The sequence below is a fragment of the Podarcis erhardii genome (genome assembly GCF_964252035.2).
Source record: "Podarcis erhardii genome assembly, chromosome: Z".
In the NCBI taxonomy this organism is placed as follows: domain Eukaryota; kingdom Metazoa; phylum Chordata; class Lepidosauria; order Squamata; family Lacertidae; genus Podarcis; species Podarcis erhardii.
In genome coordinates, this window is record NC_138504.1 from 29785120 (window position 1) to 29806486 (window position 21367).

Sequence of the window (21367 nt, forward strand, 5' to 3'; positions counted from 1 at the left end):
GATGCAAAATTATACTAGACCTACCGTATTTTTCGCTCTATAACACGCACCAGACCATAACACGCACGTAGTTTTTAGAGGAGGAAAACAAGAAAAAAAATATTCTAAACGAAATAGTGGATATATGATTTTTGTGGTTCATGCTGTGGCCACAGACATGTGATCTGACAGTGAGTTTGGAGTAGCCCAATGCAAAAATCCTGAGGATCCATGTGGATCCATGCTTTGTAACCACGGAGGAGGGAAGGAAGGGGAACCATGGATCCTCTGCTCACGACTGCAGCAGATCCCCCCCGCCACCCGCAGGCATTCACTCCATAACACGCACAGACATTTCCCCTTACTTTCTAGGAGGAAAAAAGTGAGTGTTATGGTGCAAAAAATACGGTAAATTAAATGGTGAAAAGAGCAATGTATCTTAATACAGTGGTACCTTGGGTTACATACGCTTCAGGTTACAGACTCCTCTAACCCAGAAATAATACCTCGGGTTAAGAACTTTGCTTCAGGATGAGAACAGAAATCGTGCTCCAGCAGCAGGAGGCCCCATTAGCTAAAGTGGTGCTTCAGGTTAAGAACAGTTTCAGGTTAAGAATGGACCTCTGGAACGAATTAAGTACTGAACCCGAGGTACCACTGTACTCCCCATGACTTTTAGGGCAAATTGTCAAGGCACTTGACATCTTTGGTTTGGTGTGCAACAGTCTCATTCCTATTCATTTCAAATGGAGGTAGCATGGTCCACATATTTCACGCTTCAGGAAAACAGCAGAGATGCAACATTCTTCAGCTCATTAGGAAGCTGAGAGAGAGAGAGAGAGAGAGAGAGAGAGAGAACACACTTTTCAGGTTACCAAACCAAAATAAGCAATTATTGCTCACAAATCCTAAAGACTCAAATTGAACACCCACTGATTTTAGAGAAATGTAAAATGTACTTGGCATCAGAATATGCTGCATTTAAATTTTAGTTAGCATCATTTGGGAAGTGTGACAGAAAACATGCCAACAGAACAGCAGCTGATTTCTTAGCTCAGGGTCCTCTCCCTCCAAGTCCCACTTAGACAATCTCTCTGCAGGCAGGAACCTGTGCATGCCATTTGTATACCGCCTGTAGGCCCAGCATATTTTAGAGACTTGTCCAAATACTTCCCAAGTTACAAAGTATGTTTTTTCTTTAATCACAAAACAGAAAAGGTAGTCTTGTCTGGTTATAAAATAAAGATTCCCCCCTGTGGTTTTAACCCTGTGATGTACTGCATTGTGCATTCTGAATGGCCATGCTTGCGTCCCTTGATCTGGTTTATTTATCTTCTAACTTGCTTGTTTTAAAAAAATCAGTCTAATTCATATTCTTCATAAAACATCAATTTATTTATTTAAATATATATTTTTATTAAAGATTTCTTGATTTACTAAAGTATGTGCAATGTCTCTTTTTTCAAGTTACGTTTTCTACAGATCAGTTTCATTTGTTGAGACATTAGTGTTACTTCATAAAACATCATTAAGGAAAAAAGTGACACCATGTTCAGTGTTCTCTGTTTAAGTATTATTAATAGTTTGGAACTATCCAAACAAACAAACTATGCAATTTTTTTTCAGGGAAGCTCAATGTCAAAATACTATTAAAAAGCTATTTATTGGGATAAAGGGATTTTAAATAGTAAAAAATACATACCTGTATGGATAGCCATGGTACTTAGATCTAAATATTGACAGCAGCCAACTGAAGAACAAGACCACCAAACCGATGCCAGCCATACACATTACTGCAGGAAATAAATCACAAAATGAAGTCAGCTTGCCAAAACAGCATGAAAGTAATCAATCATGAAACTGAAATTTAAAGAATGCTTAAAGGTAAAGGTACCCTTGACTGTTAGGGTCCAGTCACGGACGACTCTGGGGTTGCACGCTCATCTCACTCTATAGGCTGAGGGAGACAGCATTTGTCCGAAGACAGCTTCCGGGTCATGTGACCAGCATGACTAAGCCACTTCTGGTGAACCAGAGCAGCTCACAGAAATGCCGTTTACCTTCCCACTGGAGCACTTCTACTTGCACTTTGACGTGCTTTCGAACTGCTAGGTGGGCAGGAGCTGGGACCGAACAACGGGAGCTCACCCCGTTGTGGGGATTCGAACCGCCAACCTTCTGATTGGCAAGCCCTAGGCTCAATGGTTTAGACCACAGCACCACCCACGCAGATTGTCTAACTGCAGTTCCAACTGAATTAATTTGTGAGAAATCTCTCAAAAGGAGCAAAAGAGGCCATACAACTTAGAAAACCAGCAATAAGTAACAAACCTATTCTTACTGACAACACAACTGCCAGAGGAAAGTTTTCGCAAGTACCAAAATATTTTTTATGGACACACACACACCTGCTTTTCCCATCCTGGCATTCCCTGTTTAAAAATGCAAGCACACTGCATTCCAGGCACAGGAAGGGAGGAAGGAAGGAAGGAAGGAAGGAAGGAAGGAAGGAAGGAAGGAGAATGCTGTGGTGTCAGGATTGACCAGAAGATGGCGCTGCAACCCAACATTACCATCCCTGCCAGGTAAAGCAAAATCTGGTACTTACTTTTTCTCTTCATTACCTCCAGGTCAGAAGTTGCAGCTTCATGCAGGAGCACCATCCCAAGAGTAACACCAGCATCTGAGAAAGCTGTTTAAGGCTAAACCACTTCAACAGGCTGAACAAAAGTATGGGACATTCCTATCCAGTTTCTTAATGCTATGCATTTAGAAAAATCCTAACTTTTGCTGTAGTTGCAGAGTTTGCAAGACTGAGCCAAGTTTGAACTCAGCAACCTTGTCCTAGCATTCTGGGTTGAACTACAGAAAAAAGGAGGAAGGGTAAGAGTCATTATGTTTTAGGTCTCTGTGTTCTCAAAAACTTGCTAGATTCCCGCCCACCCCACCTGACTTGTTATCTTTTGTGCACAATTGGAAGCATGAGACAGTAGTGAGGGGAGCTGGAGGGGGAAATCACTGAATTAGGGATGGGGCAGGCAGCATAAGTTACACAATGTTAACCAAATCAAATAATTCAAAGCAATTTATAAAGACAAACTTATTGAGTCAAAAGCTTTCATGGATTACAACCCACTTCACAAGCAATGCCATTTTCAGTTTGTACTAACAGATACAAACTCAAGAAGCATAGAGAGGGAAATCACAGTCTGTGGCACTTCGAAGTTACAATTAAAAGCTTAAAGCTTAAACTTATACAGATAACCCCAAGGACCGTTTATAACAAGAGGTAAAAGTACAAACATCCTAAGCATGTCTGTCTTTAAAAATAACAGCAATCTTACTGAGAGAGGAGCCACTGAAAATAATGGACACACATTTAGATCTACAGTATTCATTTCACTGAGTCTACTCTTAACATAGTTAGCTACCACCTAAATGAAAATCTAGCAGTTACAATGGTTTTCCATTCAGATAACCACACCTGACTGGCATCGGAATTCAGCAACTACTTGCTTGATCTGATCAATGATTTCTTTAGAAGGTTGCAAAGTCACCAATGCAAGCCCCAGGAAACTTTGGCTAGATCTGGTCAAAAGGTTTTCACGCTTAAGTATTTGTTGTTAAGAAGGATACTAAACAACAGAACAATGTGTGTTTCAGCAACAAATTGAGCTTGACTGCTCCCATGGATATAGCTCTGCAAGAAAAGGGTTAAAAAAAATATGCAGTTTTGATTATTTCATATTTGATTATAAGATTCCTGATCTAAATTTGCACATGCTTACACACAGATCTACATGGGGATGAAAAGCCAGGTTCACTCAGTCTCCAGACTTACTTAAAAGGGATTCTGCTGACTGCAAAACTGTTCCAATCAGTAGATATTCCTAGAGCATATTACTGTGGTACCTGCCTTCTCAGGTCAGCTAATGCTCCATGTGATGGTCCATCTCTTGCCAGTTACTACAACAATATTTCAGGATGTGTAACAGTGATTGCTTTCTACATTTAAAATGCTGGCTTTAACCTACAAAGGCAATAGCCCAGTCCTCCTAGACTAGAGACTGCATTGTTACTGTCACCTATAACAGTCTCAAAAAGCAAGGAAGAGCACTCTTTCAGCAATTCCATCTACCCAAGAGCCAAAGAGAGAGTCAGAGAGAAGCAATTGTACCTAATCTGACCAAGAGAGGAGCGAACTAGTGGTTCCCAATTACTTAAGTTCTGTGGACCCCTTTTGTTTCAAAAGCCAAGCCATGGACCCCTACTTTTGAAAATTTTGCTCTCTCTATAGTACTTTTTGTTATGTGAATGGTGCCACAGACCCCCTGGGAACCATTGCTTACTGGAGCATCATGGTTGTTATAGCCTTTTTCCAAAGTGTTTGCACCTGCCTTGACCAGAAGTTGGAGCCATAACCCAAAATACCATACCTCCCAGCAAAAGGGAAATCTATCGAGTTGGTTTATGAAATGCATATATGCACTTTAAAGACGACAACTAACAAAACTGCATAAAAGATTTGCTTCCAAGGAATGCAGTTTCACTTTCTCCCTAAGTATAAGATATGCAAAGGAGCAACAGGACCCAACTAAAAAGGTTACTGGTCTTTCTAACACACACTCCTTAGCCTCCTTTAAGAAGTGTGCAACTTCCATTTAAGTGTATTCAGATGAATTTACTATCAGTGTTTGCTTCTGAAGTTGTTTTTTAAAAATATGTTTATCGGTTTTGCATAAATAAGAAATTAACTTAAAATAAAATTATACCTCTTCCCCCTACCATACAAAGTGCCCCAATGATACCCATTGAAAATGAGCATATGGGTCGATTGGTCCCTGTCTAATTATATTAAAATGCCTTTCCATGTGTTTTCAGAGGCCTATATCCATGTTCCTTTGTTGACCTAAGAAATAAGAATAAACCAAAGATTATAGAAGTTCCTTGGGCTTTTTCTCTAACCAGATGAAACGCCAGTGAGAAAATTGGAGGGTACTTGTTTGGCATACCACCACCTCCAAATCCAAAAATAAGATGCCAAAAACGGATTTTTTTATGTCTGAATAAGCATTTATACAAAACTGCCTAAATGGATTTTCCCTATAGGAACTACAATTTGCAATACATTTGATTTGTATCCACGCAGCTGGTCCAATCCCTGGATTACTAGTAATACCATATGATCACATCTTGCACACAATTAACTAGCACAATTTCAACCTCTGTAGCTGAAAGCTGGCAAGTTGAAAGCCTGCAAATTAATTGCATGTAAGTTGGAGAGCTTAAAAGCTCCTTTTGTTCTGGGTTTTCCTGGCACACAAATAGCTTTTAAGCTCTGCACCTTGCTTACCAAGCTCTGGGAGGCTCTCACAAGATCTTGTGGGAACTCAGATCTTGTGAGAGCCTCCCAGAAGCAACAAGAGAGCCTCCCAGAGCCCAGTATGCAAGTAGGAGAGCATAAAAGCTCTCTGCCTTGCTTGTGGGGGTAAGACCTGTTCAGTGCACCAGCTCTGGGAGGTAAAATTGCTCATGCAGGGGTGGTTCCAGGGGTGTTCGGATATATATGTTTTTGTTCTGTCCCTGGAACATAACAAGATGTGATCATAGTTCATACTTGTCAGGGCCAGAGTCAGAAGCAAGTCAGTACAAAAGACGCAAGGCTTCATTGTTAGTGAAGTTAGTAAAGAGTTAGTCAATTAAACTTTATACAACTCAGCAACATTTCCCAGCAGGTATCAGCACTATGGAGCAGTTGCCCTTTCTGAGGCTCCTCCTCTCCCAGATATTTCCCAAGCATGCCTCTGGTCTCTGTTCTTCCCTCCTCATTATTCTGCATATTCTTGGAGACCAAGAAGGAGGGGAGCTTGTCACAGCAGGAGAGGGAGGGTCCCTGGATTCTTCAGCAGCCTCTTGACCCCCCTCCTGCTTCAGCCTCGGAGTCTGAACTGTTCCCTGTCACCAACACTTCCTACTCGCTAAACCCTGTTGCGCCTTCAACATCCAGCCCTTCCTTCCAAGCCTCTCCTCCTGACCTCTCCTCAGCACCCCACCACCAATCCCCTGGCTCTGAGCCTTCCTGCTCTGGGGTTTCCATTGGGGGTTCCCTGGCTGGTGCCACCCACCACTCCCCTTCAGCCAGCCAGTCCATGATATCACTGTGCAGAGGTCACATGGTGTAACACCATCCAATATTAGGTACTGTCTCACCCCCCTTGTGAAGTCAATTGAAATAATACTCTGTGTGGCAAACGAGGCTTTCATTGTATATATGTATAAATGTTAGAATCATGTTTTGCCAATTTAAAAAATTTCCAGTCTTCAATCATTCTTGGTATGAATCTAAATAAGTGGCAGATTAAAACTCGCAGCAACTTGCTAAACATCTGGGCCAGCACAAAAAGCAGGGGAGACAGAGGGCAATCCTGCTTCATGCAGGAGCTCTGATTGCAAGCCACGTGCCAAAATAACCACAGAACTCTCCTGATCAAGGTTTAAAGTAGACTTATAAAGAAGGTCCCCATGTTAAATCTTTGCAAGTTTTCAAACAGAAAACTCAATTCAATGTGCTTCTGCACTTTTACTAAACATGGGGTGGCACTGAACTCAATCTTACTCATTGAGATTAATGAGCATAACTTAATCACGTTCCTTAATTTCAGTGGGTCAGGTCTGAGCAAAACCAAGTTGAATACAAACAAATACAGGATACATAAATTTTGAATTGAACAGTATGTAGTGAAAGTAAATAGGAGGCAAAAAGTATATATTTTTAAAACTGAAAATGCGAGATTTAGAAGCATTACTGTGACCAACAGTTTGTGAGAACCCGAAAGCAATGAAGTGTTGCTTAAAATAACCACAATATTTTCACTGTTACCACAGCCTAGAAACTCTCAGTTTCACATTTAAGAGGCCTACAGGTATGAAAGACAGAACCTTTAACAATAAATTGAAGGAAGGAATATGCCTAATCAGGGACCTCTTTAACAGGCAGAGTGTGGCAAAAAAAGATTCAGGAGAGAAATGTATACTAGCTACAATAATCTACACACTTCAGTAAAAAATGTATCACCTATTCTGAATACTCCTGTTCTGTATCTGTTACATATTCTGTACCTCCTGTTCTGAATACACCTATCCTGTATCAGTTACACTGACAACCTCTCTGCTTCTGGACTCAATTCAGAGCTGGTTGTGGCCTTTAGAACCCTAAATCGTTGGAGACTATGTTGTCTAAAGGACCACCTATACCTGTATGAGCCTGCCCAAGCAGGAGCCCTGCTCTCTGGTCCATCAAGCAAGAGCTATTAAATTGTGTGAGTGCAAGGAATAGTGCTTTCTCCCAGGGTGGGAATCTCTGGAACTCTTTGGAACCAGAGAGACACTCTGCTGGTCCTTAGAAAGCCTCTCGAGAAACATTAATTGAAGTCTGTGGTTGAGTTGTTTGACACTTTGACACATGAAAAAATACTTAGTAGCTGCTGCTTTTATGGGATGGGGGTTGTATTTTCATGTGTTTTACAAATGAACTTGGAAGGGGAGTATATGCTGAAAGACATGTTAACATATTTAAAAAGTTATACTGGAGTTTTGATGTTTGTTTGTTTTTTAAATGATCACTTACCACTTGACCTGTATGGGGATTCTTATGAGCATATGGTGGCCCTCTGATGTGATTCCACATTTGCCCTGATGTCATTGCCAGAACGAAACACTGGAAACAACACGTTGAGAAATCAGTAAACTTGTAAGCACATCCCTGATTCAAACATTGCTCACCTTTTAAGTGACCTCAAACAATACTGATCATTAATTTGTTTCCACTATTTCCCCACAGCTTTAAATTTCAGATATATTCTGAGCCTGTGCCCTAGTTGAATCCTCAAAACGAGTTTATATTTCATTTATGCCCACATCATGATTGCATATTACACAATCATGTGACGTAGCCAAGAGCATCCTGTCCACAAGTGGCTGCCAATACTGAACATGCCCCAAGCAAAGCAATTAAAACCCTTTTTTGAATCCAACAGAAAACAGTAATTTCACAACTGCATCTTTCCTCAAATAAAAGAGCTCCCACTAAGGGAATGAAGCTATTTTATTTCCTTTAAAATGTAAACTCACAACAATTTACAAGCAAACAAAAAACCTTTTGCCACAATCTTAGGGGTGGGAGTGGGGGAAGAATAGTATTCTCCTGATTTCCCTCTCAAAGGTCAGAGAGGTTCAACCTCAGACAAGAAGATCTGACCTCATATACCTGCTCTATGAAGCTGCAGAAAGGTCCACAGCCATTATCACTCTGATATCAGAACTCTGACGCTGGAGAGAACAAGAAGGGATTTTCTAGAAATGGCAGTGGATCTTCAGGATCCAAAGCCATCTTGTTTGCTAATACTCCCCTGGAATTGAAGAGATTTCACCCCTCCCATATCCAAGAATCTGCTGATTCTCCAGAGAGGAGGGGTGGTTTTCTGCTCTCTACTTATTTCGCTCCAGCCTCACATCAAAGAGAGACAGAGAGAGACTGAGTGTTAGAGAGAGATCGTGTGTATAGATAAGGTTGCTGCTAAGAGCAGCTGCAGACACTCAGTGCAGTTCAGCATTTTTCGTTTAGACCTCATTTAGCTCTGTATATAGTTGTGTATTATAGTTGTAGATAGAATAAAGAAGATATTCTACAGAGCTGCTCTCCGAGTCGTTTATGCTATGCTATACTCTGCTGTGCGACGACTGTCTTCTTGTTGGAGTGAATCCGGTGCTCACAACTCTAAGCTGTGAGTCCACAGCACTTTGACCTGTTCCTGTGCAGAAGGTGGTCTCTGGAAGTGCTACCCAGCTCGCCTAGCCCAGTCGGGGCTGAAGTGGATGAGTCCAGTTGGTGGCACTGGCTCAAGGGCAATGCTGACAGGAATGGGGGACAAGATACAGAAGCCCTTCCATCTGAATCAGTGGGAAAGAAACTGTTACTAAAAACCAGAATGACAATCTGTTTTTTAAACTGAAAAACAATACAGCCAGATCACAGTAGATGCATGCAAAGAATAGGCCAAGTGATGAGGAAGGTTGGGAGAGGGATCCTGAGGAGAAAAGAGGAAACAAAGTGGTTACAACATAATTTGCTTACCAAAGCAGCAAAAGCCCAGCCTGTCTTGTTATACAGAAAATCCAGGTTGCTTCTTCTTAAGTACACAAGGCCACCGATAACAGCGAGGAGCAGCCCCAACATCAAGGGCCCAGCATAGTTTGGAGGCCTTATCACACGGATCTATGAAAGTCAAAAACAGTTTGCACATTAAAGCAAACTGGAAGAATTCTGTACAAAAATATATAGGCACCAATAATTCCTGAACAGTTTTACTACTAGAGGGATAGGTAAGTTTTTGAGAATGCAGCAAAGCTACTTCAACTTCTAAAAAAAAATCTAAAGTGTTCCATACAGAAAATTGCTTTTGAGAAGTAACACTGAAGTATACAAATAATTTCAATATTTTAATTACATTACACTCTGTTGTTCTCATAAGCTACCTCAAAGTAGGTTACAATTAAACTATAGCCAGGAAGCACATTACAAAAACATCTGCTTTAAAAAGAAAATGTTTCATCTTGTGTACAAAACCTCAGAAATAGCACGGAGTATACTAGACCACAATGAAGTGAGCATTTCAAACTGAGATGTACCACTGAGGTATTCCTGCTCCAAGTTGCAGTCAATCTTACCTTACAGGTAAATGGTGCAGATGCCCACAGATCTCTAATAAGAACCTTTAAACAATTCAAAGCTGCATTTATTACATGCACACTTATGTGGAAACAATTCCCACCAAACACAGTGGCCTTACTCCCAGATAATATAAGATTAAGGATAGGATTAAGCTGCAAGAATAATACAAAAACCATAGCAAAGGGTTGTTGCTGGATTTTAGAATGCCCTGAAAATAATTTGAAAAGTGACATGATGGTGTTTCCTGCTTGGCAGGGGGTTGGACTCGATGGCCCTTGCCAACTCTGGTTCCAACTCTGATTCTATGATAATATACCAGAAGTATGTTTAAAAAGACACTCCAATCACTAGCAGTTTTACCAGGATGCTCATGACAACTGGGAAACACAGGAAACAACAAAATTGCCTCTCCATAAAAATATCTAACAGTTCAACCCACCGATCCTTTCTCCATCCACCATGGAAAACATGTTTTCATAGAGCACCAAAATAAGACTAAGTAAACTGTTCTGGTTTAAAAGAAATAATTGTATTGAGTATATGCATATGGTGGAAAAGATGGACAAGTGCTCATGAACTTGTTCTCTTCGTGTGGCAGTCCTGCTATTTGAGGCAACAGAACAATAATATATTTCTTTATATTACAGTTAGAAGCAAAACACTGCATGAAAGTTGAAGTCTGGCCTTTACTTACATTGACATCAGTCCTATCAGCAACCCAACGGGCTAGCTGTTCAGCAGCAAAACCTCGTACTTGCAGTTCGTATGTGTCACCTTTTTTCGGTTTCCCTTTTGGTGGGAAGTTAATGAAGGTTGGAGCAGAGTTCATGTTGAGCTGTATTTTTTAAGAAACACAAAGAAATGTACTGTCACTCAAATTGTCTGTTGAGCTGCTACCTAAAATCCATGCTCTGAAATGGAGCTCAGATTCTGAAGTTATCCAGGCATAACTTGTGAACCAAGACACATAGGTCTATGTTGCAAACTCCACTGTCTCACATAAATACCAGTAGTTGTACTACAGGTTACCAGAAAAGCTTATTTCTTCCCTCCCACTCCACTTAGTTTGAAATGCTCTGAAGAAGCAAGTTATTACTTAATGTGCAATCCTAAATATTAGAGTAATATTAAGTATGTTTATGTTACTGATGCCCCAGTAAGTATAAACCATTTTTAAAAACAAAACAGTAATGCACATCTTTTTCTTAATCCTACTCCACAAGTATAACTACGCAAGAAGCACATTACCATTTGAAATACATCAGAGCCTTCATCGAAATCAACCATGGCAAAAAAGATCCTGTTCGTGAATGCACTTGAGTACCGCCATGAGTTTGCCAGAATCTGATATTCTTCATCAGCTTGCCTACAAAAATGTAAGAAAGTGCTGTTCAAGCATATAACCATGTCAAGATTTAAAAGCATTTAGCCCATCAGAAGTTTCAAGAACGTAAGCCCACACTTTCACACTAGCTGTAAGAAGAAACCTGAACAGCAGCAATGATCATGCAGCCACAAGTCACCACTACAAAAGAACAGCATCTGAACTGACAGGGATGCATATACTTCCTGGCGTTCCCACAAAGTTGCAATTTTGCTTTCTTTGGAGAAAGCCTTTTATATAGTAGGATTCAAAGACCCACATCCCTCAGTCTCAGCTAATGTAGTACCAATAAATAATGTCTTTAGCTGGATCCCTCATGTCAATGAGCATTTCTTTGAGAATATTTTTATAATTTGAGAACAGATGGCACTCCAGGTGTGAGTAAGTAGAATTTAAATCTTTAATGCTAAATGCTAAACCAGTTACGGTTGGCACTTCAGATGTGCGCAGGTAGAATTTAAGCCTCTGATGCCAAATGCTAAGTCAATTAAAGATGATGGTCTGTGAATCAGGTGCTTGAATAAGGTTTAGCAAGCACAATACCTACATGAATTGTTTGAAGAGACATTGTTTCTGTCAAATTCTCTTCATAAGAAGCAGGTATAGTACTTTTAACTTAAAAAGCAACTCCCTGTGTATGACTTTATATCATTTCTAAAAGAATTATTTTCAAAATATCACAATGATTAATTGCTACTTCAACAATCTTTTGGTGCACCTGATTTTTTGAATGCTAGCATGGTGCTTTTCCCTTGAGTACAACAGAATAAGTTTGAAGTAAAAAATATAAAACAAAGAAGAAATACTGTGACACAAAAAAGCATACAAGGTTTTCTGTAATAATGAATTTTCAAGTAATTTAAATCCATACTTGCACACAACACATTGTCTGTGAGGCTGAAGCGCAGTGAACATAACAATCACAGAGTAGTTTCTTGGTGGTGCCTTTATAAGACGACGAAATTTATCACCGTTCAGTCGAATTACCGACCGTTTGCTAGCCCATTCCATCAGCTGGTTCACTTTTTCTGAAAGAACCATCTAAAATATAAAATTGGAAGGAAGAAAACAGTTTCTGTTAAACAAGTCTTCTACTAGGAGTCTAAGCTGCCACAGCTTAATCTGAACAACCATGCATGACATTTAAATGATATGTATTAGCTGCGTGATCCCAGAATCAGACCCAGCTCCTAAGCCGTGTTGGGAGACTGAGAATGGAATACTGATGTCTTCTCTTTAGCCTTTCCAGTATGTTATCATTTCATCTCCTTCCCAGTACCATTTCTTTACAGCAACTAGCATTGATAAATCAAGGTGAATATTCACTTCCTCAGTGCTGCTTGCAACTTCGTGTCCTACAGATGTTGGCAGACTACAACTCCCATCAGCCCGTGGTCAGAGGCCACGGAAGATGTCCAGATTATATGGAGTACACTAGGCCTGTTCACAGCATTCAGATAATGCAACCAGCAACAAGCCTTTGATTCCGTGAACTTGGCCGCACAACATATGGTCTGCATAGACATGCCAAGGCACCCTTAGATGCTGCCCCAGTCTCAGTTCTCTCCCTCATCACCTGCCATTCACTGCCTGACTAAGAGTCATAACCGTCGGATCCTCCTCAGAGCAGACAGCGCCCGTCGCCCTACGTGACAAGAAAACATGCCCTCTTCTAGGTACAGTATCACTTGCTAAAATCTGGCGGCACTAATTCGCTTGCGCCTATAGCTGCAGCCTGGTCGTGCATAAATTAGGCGAAACGTATTCTATTGCAGTGTAACTGGCAGCAGCTGAAGGCGCAGCCAACAACTTTTTCATTCATTATAATCTTCATCATCGTCATCACTTGTTATGAATCCATCTCTCCACCAAGGAACTCTCTGCGGCGGCAACTTAACAGCAGCAGCCTGAGGGGGGCGAAGACTCAGGACTGCAGTGGGAGAGACGAGCGGCGATTAAGCGATGCAAAGTGCTTGAGCCGCGGGGGGCGGCACTCTGCACATGCTCGGCAACCCTGTAGTCCGTCACTCACACACACACACACACACAAAGCTCTTCCTAGGATAACTGCGGGCCTAGCAAACAGTTGTTGGCGAGCCTCCGTAAGTTGGGCCCTGAGAGTAAGAAAGGTGGGCGGTTGGATGACCTCGGTGTGCCCCTCTCCTTCTCCTCCTCCCCGCCTGGATCGCGATCGCATCGGCCCTCCTCCAGCCAGTCCCACTCACCTCCTTCTTCTTCTGCCCTCCGACGCCGGAGCCGGCCAGCACGGCCAAGAAAGCCAGAGCCAGAACCCTCAGAAACGCCGCCATGACTGAACCGGCCTCCCTTCCTTCAGCGACAGGCAGAAAAGCCACTCACGGGCAGCCCGGCGCCCATAGGCCAGGCCGCGCGTCGGGCCAGTACCGGATTGGGTGAAAGAAACTTCCGCTGCCTAGCTATTGGTCCCCTGCGCTTCTTCCTCTTTCACTAAGTCTCCGCCCCTACCCGAACTTTTACTTTTTGGACTGGAAGTGGAGGAGAAAGGAGTTCAGGAGGGGAGGGAGGAGTAGGAAGGACGCGTCAGACTCCCGTTGACAAATGAGAATGGGGTAAGCTGTTGCGATATGATTGGCCGCCAGAGACCGGTTGGCACAGCCTGTCTCTGGGTTCTGCGCCAGACGGGAGGACTTTGCGCTCAGCAGCCCCCAAAGGGAGGGGTAAGAGGGAGGGGTAAGAGGGATGCGTCAATTTTAAATGACTAGCTGTTTATTAATTATTTACTATTATTTATTTCATAAAATTTATGCACTCTTTTTTTAAATTAAAAAACCCCGAAACTGGTTTACGAAAAATATAAAACAATAAAATTATCAAAAGGAATAATTAACAGCAATAATAGTGTAAGACTTTTTAAAAGTTAAAATAGCAATAGAGTAAAAGTAAAAGTAGGTTAAAACTTGCATTGACTACGTTAATGATCATTTTACCTATTTATGTAAAACATGTTTATACCACCATATTCAAAAAGGAATAAAATGCAATTTAATATTAAAATGCAATTTTCTAATAAACAATAAACTGAAAGCCAGGCAATCATAAAAGCCTCTAAATCTAGGGGACCTCACCAGCCAGCCCGCTCCACAGCTCCACAGTCTTCACTCTCCAAAATTGCAAACCCAAGACTTCATGCGAGGGCAAGGCAACTTGGGCCCAGCAACTATGAGACTCAGGGCTAGCCAACGGGGCCCAATTTGAAGCTCTGGGTCCCAACTTGGAATCTTAGAGTCAGAAATACAATCCATCTAGACTGCCCTGGTGCGGGGTCCCCCTTAGGAGCGGTCTGCGGGGCCCAATTTGGCCCAATTGCTCCAATTGCCTTAAGGCCAGCCCTGATGAGGCTGTGCAGGGGTTGGGCTGACAAGTGCTGCCACTTCTGGGTCCCTGGTGTCACTATTCAAAGTACAGACACAATGACTTGTTATGGAAATAAAAGGGGAGAAATAAAGGGGGGCACTTATTGGAAATCATTTTTGTCACCTCTCAACACCTCTTCTCCCTCAAAACCCCAGGACAATGAGCCTTTGCACTGTTAATGGAGAAGGCTGGCAAATTGTATCCCTTCTGGTTTCTATTGGCAAAACTTGTTGCATTGTTGCAAGGAAGTGTCAGAATTGTATCCCTTTGTACTTGACCATGCTGGACTCCTAACCTTTGAAAATCACATACTGTAAAATCAATGCCATAACCAATTCTCCTATTTTAATGACATTTTGCTTCAAAAGGAAAGGTGGACTTGGACGCCTTCCTCCATAATCCTCTAAGGGAGAGGTCACGTACTCAACTTGGATACCACCCTCCTCCATAATCCTTGGGATATACAGTCAAGTACACAGCAGACCCTCCCTTGAGGGGAACAATGAACATCTGTTGATGGGTTTCCTGAGGCCAGGTGTTCCCACAGCCCATCCTCAGGAAGGCCAGATAGTTTTATTGTTATAGATAGTTTTATTGTTATTTAGGTGGTGGGAACTTAAGGTGTTAAGAACTTGATCTGAGAACTGAGGAAAGTTGATGAACTTGGGCAACCTCATGACTCCCCTCCCTCCTTGTGACATCATGTTGATGTATCAGCGATGTATGAATGATGGTTCTGGAAATGTATTCTGGGTAGGGAGGGAAGGTCTTCAAAGAGCTTGTAACCCATACTCTTACTCTTACTCTGTGTGGAGACCTGTTGCGCAATAATAAAGATTGTGGTCTACTGACTGCTGTTTTGCTCCTGTATTTGGCTGGAACTTCCTTCTTCTGCTAACCGCCCTGATGAGTATCCTCGCACCCCAGAATTTCCCATCTCAGAATCCAGAGCCAGTAGGCCCGGAGTCAACAACCAGCTGCACAGCCTTCCCCAGCTCAAGGGTCAGGTCAGTAGTGGTACATACTGCACTTTAATCAGTGGGAGAGTGTGAGTGGGGGGCTGCATGGGGCAGATAGACCAGGCAAGTAAGCTCTCCCAAGTCCCTTCCATTCCTTCCCTCCTCCTTGGCTTGAACAGAGCAAGGCAAGCACATGTGACTGGCACTGGCCTCACCCCTCCCAGGCAGGGAAGTCTATCTTTCACACTTCACAGAGACCTGTGGGTGCCTGCAGCATGCACTGCAGATTGCCCCCAGACAGAGAGAGGTCTTGGGGATCAGGGAAGGCAGCAGTGGGAAGGGATCTGCGGAGGGATCCAGAACTACCTGTAGAAGGCAGGAGTATGCATGTTGGTAACTGGACCTCATACTGACTCTGACATTAATGGGAAGGGGGAGATCAGGGTCCAAGCTAACAATCTTTTGTAGAAAATGTAAGAACTGGAATCTGTGTTTACGCTGCATTTTTGGACCCGTGTGCTAGGTCATTTTCACAAGGTCAGCAAAGCCCTTCAGAAATCAGACCTGTTATTGAGTTCTTGTGCAAGTTTGTACAGTTCACTTCTGGATTTCTTAAGGAAAATTAGAGATGATTTTGATGAGCTTGAGAAACAAGCAAAAGCCACCTTGCCAAATGTAACTACAGAACAAGGAGACAAAGAGTGAGGGAACGGCAAATAAATGGCAGAAGTGCACCTGATGCCTTAGATGCACTTTCTTCAAGATTCAGGTTTAGGAAAAAATCATTAATTCCTATATTAGATGCACTTGAAGCCAATTTAAAAAGAAGAAGTACTGTGTACAGTGATGTTGCACAATTGTTTGCCATTCTTGCTGATTTGACAACATCTAAGCAAGAAATTCAGCAAGGTGTGGAACTGTTGATAGAAGATACCCGGAATATACTGGCCTGAAACTTATTGATGAACTTTTGCACTTTCACCTGTAAGTGAGACAAAGCCATAGGCCTACAGCAGAGCATTCTCTGCCTCATACAGACCTTTATCAAATTATATACAAGGACAAAATTTGTATGGCCTTTCCTAATGTGGAAGCAATTTTGCAGCTATTTCTTAGCCTTATGGTCACTAACTGCTCAGGAGAGAGGAGTTTTTCAAGACTCCAAAGAATTTAAAATGAATTAAGGGCCACAATGTCTCAAGAGAGGTTGTCCGCGCTGAGCATTCTGTACATTGAAAGTGACCAACTTAGACAAACAAATATTCATGAAGTTTTGGATGATTTTGCTATGAGGAAGGCTAGGGGGAAAACAGTTTAGCCTTACTGTATTGATGGTTGTAGTTTACTTCTTAATATGTATTTTAAAACTGACTTTTTAATGACAACATAAAGTAGATTCTAAAAGTGCCACAATGTCAGGTAATCATGCTCATATTATTTACACTTCCCAGGCAATATAATTTGTAAACTCAAGGTGTTGGGTTTTTTTAAGAATAACATTACAACTTCATTTTCCTAAAAAATAATGCTTATTCCACAAAAGGTTTACAAAGTTCAGTAATTGCAAAAGTTTTTCAGTGTTAATTTTATGCTTTTTTAAAAATCACCATGATATTTAACAATAACATCTTATGTCCTTTAGAGGAGAAATTGAGAATTGCAGAATTTTAAAAACCCGCCATCGTCCTTGGCTTCACTCAATTTTGTTTATAACACTCTTCCATTTTCTTCTAGTTGTGAGGGTGGGGATGGGGAGGGGCCTCACAAGTGGAGCAGCCTAGGGCCTCTCTTCATCTAAATCTGGCCCTGCTTATAGATGTTGCTGCTGGACTCCCAACTCCCCTCTTTCCCCTTATCCCTAACTCTCAGGCCTGTTGTCTGGGGCTGGTAGGAGTTGGGATTTGGAAAACCAACTCTAGGTGCTGGAAATGCCCCCGAGGAAGGGAGCACCCAAAGGTTCAGGTGTGAACCTTGCACAGAAGGGGTGTGTATTTTAGGGCTAAGTGAAAACTGAACTCCCAGAATTCCTCATTCGATTTGTGAGTAGTGATATTCGGGGTAGGGGGCCATTTTCTTGAATATTTTGAGTGGTGGTGGCAACTCAGAAAATTTATCAGAAAACTCACTGGGAAAGATTTTGGCTCACATGACAGCTAACATGGGATTTAGAAGGGTCAAATAACCAAAACTGGCTGGAAGGTTGGGGAGGGGGACAGGACACAATCCTTGCCCATCCTGGCTTATAAAAGCTAGCCGGGAAGGACTGGGCGATGGGCTTCGTGGGGTGGTGAATGCTTCCCTCCGTGAGGGAGCCTTCCCAGACCCGCTGAAAGAGGCGGTTATTAAACCGCTTCTTAAAAAACCATCTTTAGATGCAGCCACGATGGCCAATTATCGCCCAGTCTCAAACCTCCCATTCTTGGGCAAGGTGATTGAGCGAGTGGTTGCTGAACAACTCCAGGCACGCCTGGAAGAAGCGGACCATTTGGATCCCTTCCAGTCGGGATTCAGGCCTCATCATGGGACTGAAACTGCCTTGGTCGCACTGGTTGATGATCTCCGGCGGGCTAGGGACAAAGGTGAGAGCTGTTTCCTAGTTCTGCTGGATCTCTCAGCGGCGTTTGATACCATCGACCATGACATCCTTCTGGACCGTCTTGAGGGGTTGGGAGCTGGGGGCACTGTCATACAGTGGTTCCGCTCCTTCCTCCTGGGCCGTGTTCAGAAAGTGGTGGTGGGGGATGAGTGTTCAGACCCCTGGCCGCTCACTTGTGGGGTGCCTCAGGGTTCTGTCCTCTCCCCCATGCTTTTCAACATCTACATGCAGCCGCTGGGAGGGATCATCAGGAGGTTTGGGCTGGGTGTTCATCAGTATGCAGATGATACCCAGCTCTACCTCTCTTTTAAATCAGAACCAGTGAAGGCAGTAAAGGTCCTGTGTGAGTGTCTGGAAGCGGTTGGAGGATGGATGGCGGCTAACAGATTGAGGTTGAATCCTGACAAGACAGAAGTACTGTTTTTGGGGGACAGGAGGCGGGCAGGTGTGGAGGATTCCCTGGTCCTGAATGGGGTAACTGTGCCCCTGAAGGACCAGGTGCGCAGCCTGGGAGTCATTTTGGACTCACAGCTGTCCATGGAGGCACAGGTCAAATCTGTATCCAGGGCAGCTGTTTACCAGCTCCATCTGGTATGTAGGCTGAGACCCTATCTGCCTGCGGACTGTCTCGCCAGAGTGGTACATGCTCTGGTTATCTCCCGCTTGGACTACTGCAATGCGCTCTACGTGGGGCTACCTTTGAAGGTGACCCGGAAACTACAACTAATACAGAATGCGGCAGCTAGACTGGTGACTGGGAGCGGCCGCCGACACCATATAACACCGGTCTTGAAAGACCTACATTGGCTCCCAGTACGTTTCCGAGCACAATTCAAAGTGTTGGTGCTGACCTTTAAAGCCCTAAATGGCCTCGGTCCAGTATATCTGAAGGAGCGTCTCCTCCCCCATCGTTCTGCCCGGACACTGAGGTCCAGCTCCGAGGGCCTTCTGGCGGTTCCCTCACTGCGAGAGGCCAAGTTGCAGGGAACCAGGCAGAGGGCCTTCTCGGTGGTGGCGCCCGCCCTGTGGAATGCCCTCCCATCGGATGTCAAGGCGATGGACAACTACCTGACATTCAGAAGACATCTGAAGGCAGCCCTGTTCAGGGAAGTTTTTAATATGTGACATTTTAGTGTATTTTTTATCTCTGTTGGAAGCCGCCCAGAGTGGCTGGGGAAACCCAGCCAGATGGGCGGGGTACAAATAATAAATTATTATTATTATTATTATTACAAGGCTTAAGGATGTCTCCTCTCTCTTCCCCAGTGCTTTTTTCTGGGGGGGAGGCAGGGGTACACATACCCCTAAACATTTGTGAATCTAAGTTTGGCCTCATTGAGGGGCAGTATTTCAATACAAGCAGGAAAATGAGAGCACCCCTAAACATTTTTAAAGGAAAAAAGTACTGCTCTTCCCTAACTTTATTTTCAGCAGCATCTGGCAAAACACCCCACCCCCCCTTGTGAAATAGGGGAGGCAGAATACCTTCCAGATTTTAAACTGAGCCAAAAGAGATAGCAATATTTTCTGACCTCTGCGGATCAAAGGAAGTCCTCTGAAGGAGATGGTTAATTGAACTGGTCTGATGGGAAAGGAAACATTTCACAGGATTCCACAGCAAATTGTGTGGTCGGAGCCTGGCCAAGGACTGACCCAATGGCCTCTGGGCTCCAGGCCAGCTCTCTCTGCCAGGGTCACCTTCAAGCAGCTGCACAATCCCTGGCCCACCCATTCATTTCTTTCTCACAAAGAAATCAAGGCAGCAGGATCTAGGCTCCCCCATAGTCCTCCCCCTATCCAATCTTGCATCCCTCAGAGGCATGGAAGGAAATAAGGTAGGCTGCAGCTGGGATTCAGTTTACGACACCAACTTGGAACACACCTGTAGGGCTGGCTACCTGGTGACTCCTCATTTGCCATTGCGTATTATAAATTCCAGTAGTTGTAATGTTCTTTCATTTTCATTTTAATGTGTGGGCTTCTTTGTATGATGGATGCACATTTTCTCTTCACCTGGGTGCTCACCTACATTCACCACCTCCATGCATCTTTAAAAAAAATAATTGTGCTCCGAGGGGTCTTTTTTGGTGTTGTATTTTTCATTACATAGAAGCCCCATCTTTCCTCCAAGGTACTCAAGGTGGTACACATGGTGGTACTCACAATAACTCTGTGAGGTAAAGGAGGCCGAGAGCCGAAGACCTGGCCAAAAGTCATCCTGTGAACTTTATGGCTGAGTCGGGATTTGAACCCTGGACTCTTGGGTTCAGTGGACTCCTATTGTGTTCTTAAACTCCCATCATTATCTCAGAACACGACCACATTACTTTTATCCCTGTTACCTGAATCCAAAAACACACACGTTAGGAAAAATTGCCAGTATCAAGGCAATTGCTCAGACCATTTTAAACAGTGATGGCTGCCCCCCAAAGTATCCTGTGTATCAGAGGCGCCAACTTGAATAAAATATTGGGGAGGGGGAGCAGGTAAGCCCCACCACGCATAATAAATCACATGACACCACACACACTCACACCCCCCCATTTGAATGGTGATGCCCATCAACTTTGAGGTGGTCCTCTCTCAAATATTTTATTGGGGATGCTGAAGGTACCTAGGAGTGGCTCATATCCTGGGAACTGTAGTTCGTTAAGGGTCCTGAGAGTTGTTAGGAAACCCCTTATCCTCCTCACAGAGTAACTTTCTCTAGAACCAGTTATTTACCAATCCATTCCTCTTCCCACTTTCCAGGGAACTCTGGAAATTGTAACTCTGTGAAACGAATAGGCGTATCCTAATAATTCTCACATCAACCTTAATAAACTACAGTTTCAAGGATGTTTTGGGGCAGCCACAACTGTTTAAAATGGTATCCCAGAGTTTTAAATGTGTACTACAGAAATGGAAGTTAACTCAGACTTGATAAACTACAACACAAACTTGAGACCCTGAATTTTCACAAAATGTCATTGAAAAGGAAATATTGTCCGTCTTTTAACAAATATTGAACTGAAATGAAATGTATAAGAATCTGAACAAAGTGTTGTAAAAGCAAAATGGATAAAAGCATAAAAGAAGCTTGAAGTTCTAAATCTCCCTGGCAAAACACAGAATTCTATCTTTAACAACAATAAAATTATCCTCTGATTGATTACCACAAATATAAAAATATTTACAGTTGCACATTTATTTTGCCCATCCAGGAAACAAAGGAGATGATACTTTCACTAGGGCCCCATAGCACTCGCTGACCTCAATGCTGAAGCCAGAGGGGGCTTCCTATGGCCATTCCTCAAGGCCCAAATGAGGGGGGCGGGTGAGGCTGC

The 21367-nt window shown here is 43.0% G+C and overlaps 1 protein-coding gene across 1 annotated transcript; it reads right to left on the reverse strand.

Annotated features, from left to right (window-relative positions):
• Positions 1–395: 395 nt before the first annotated feature.
• Positions 396–13478, reverse strand: MAGT1 (magnesium transporter 1). Its single transcript, XM_081847224.1, has 10 exons — positions 13319–13478; positions 11965–12134; positions 10958–11075; positions 10404–10544; positions 9113–9253; positions 7607–7696; positions 3616–3679; positions 2588–2662; positions 1682–1772; positions 396–802 (listed from the first exon to the last, which is right to left on the reverse strand). The coding sequence occupies exons 1-10, from the start codon at positions 13400–13402 to the stop codon at positions 787–789; spliced, it is 990 nt and encodes a 329-aa protein (XP_081703350.1). The 5' UTR covers positions 13403–13478; the 3' UTR covers positions 396–786.
• Between the last annotated feature and the right edge of the window lie 7889 nt (positions 13479–21367).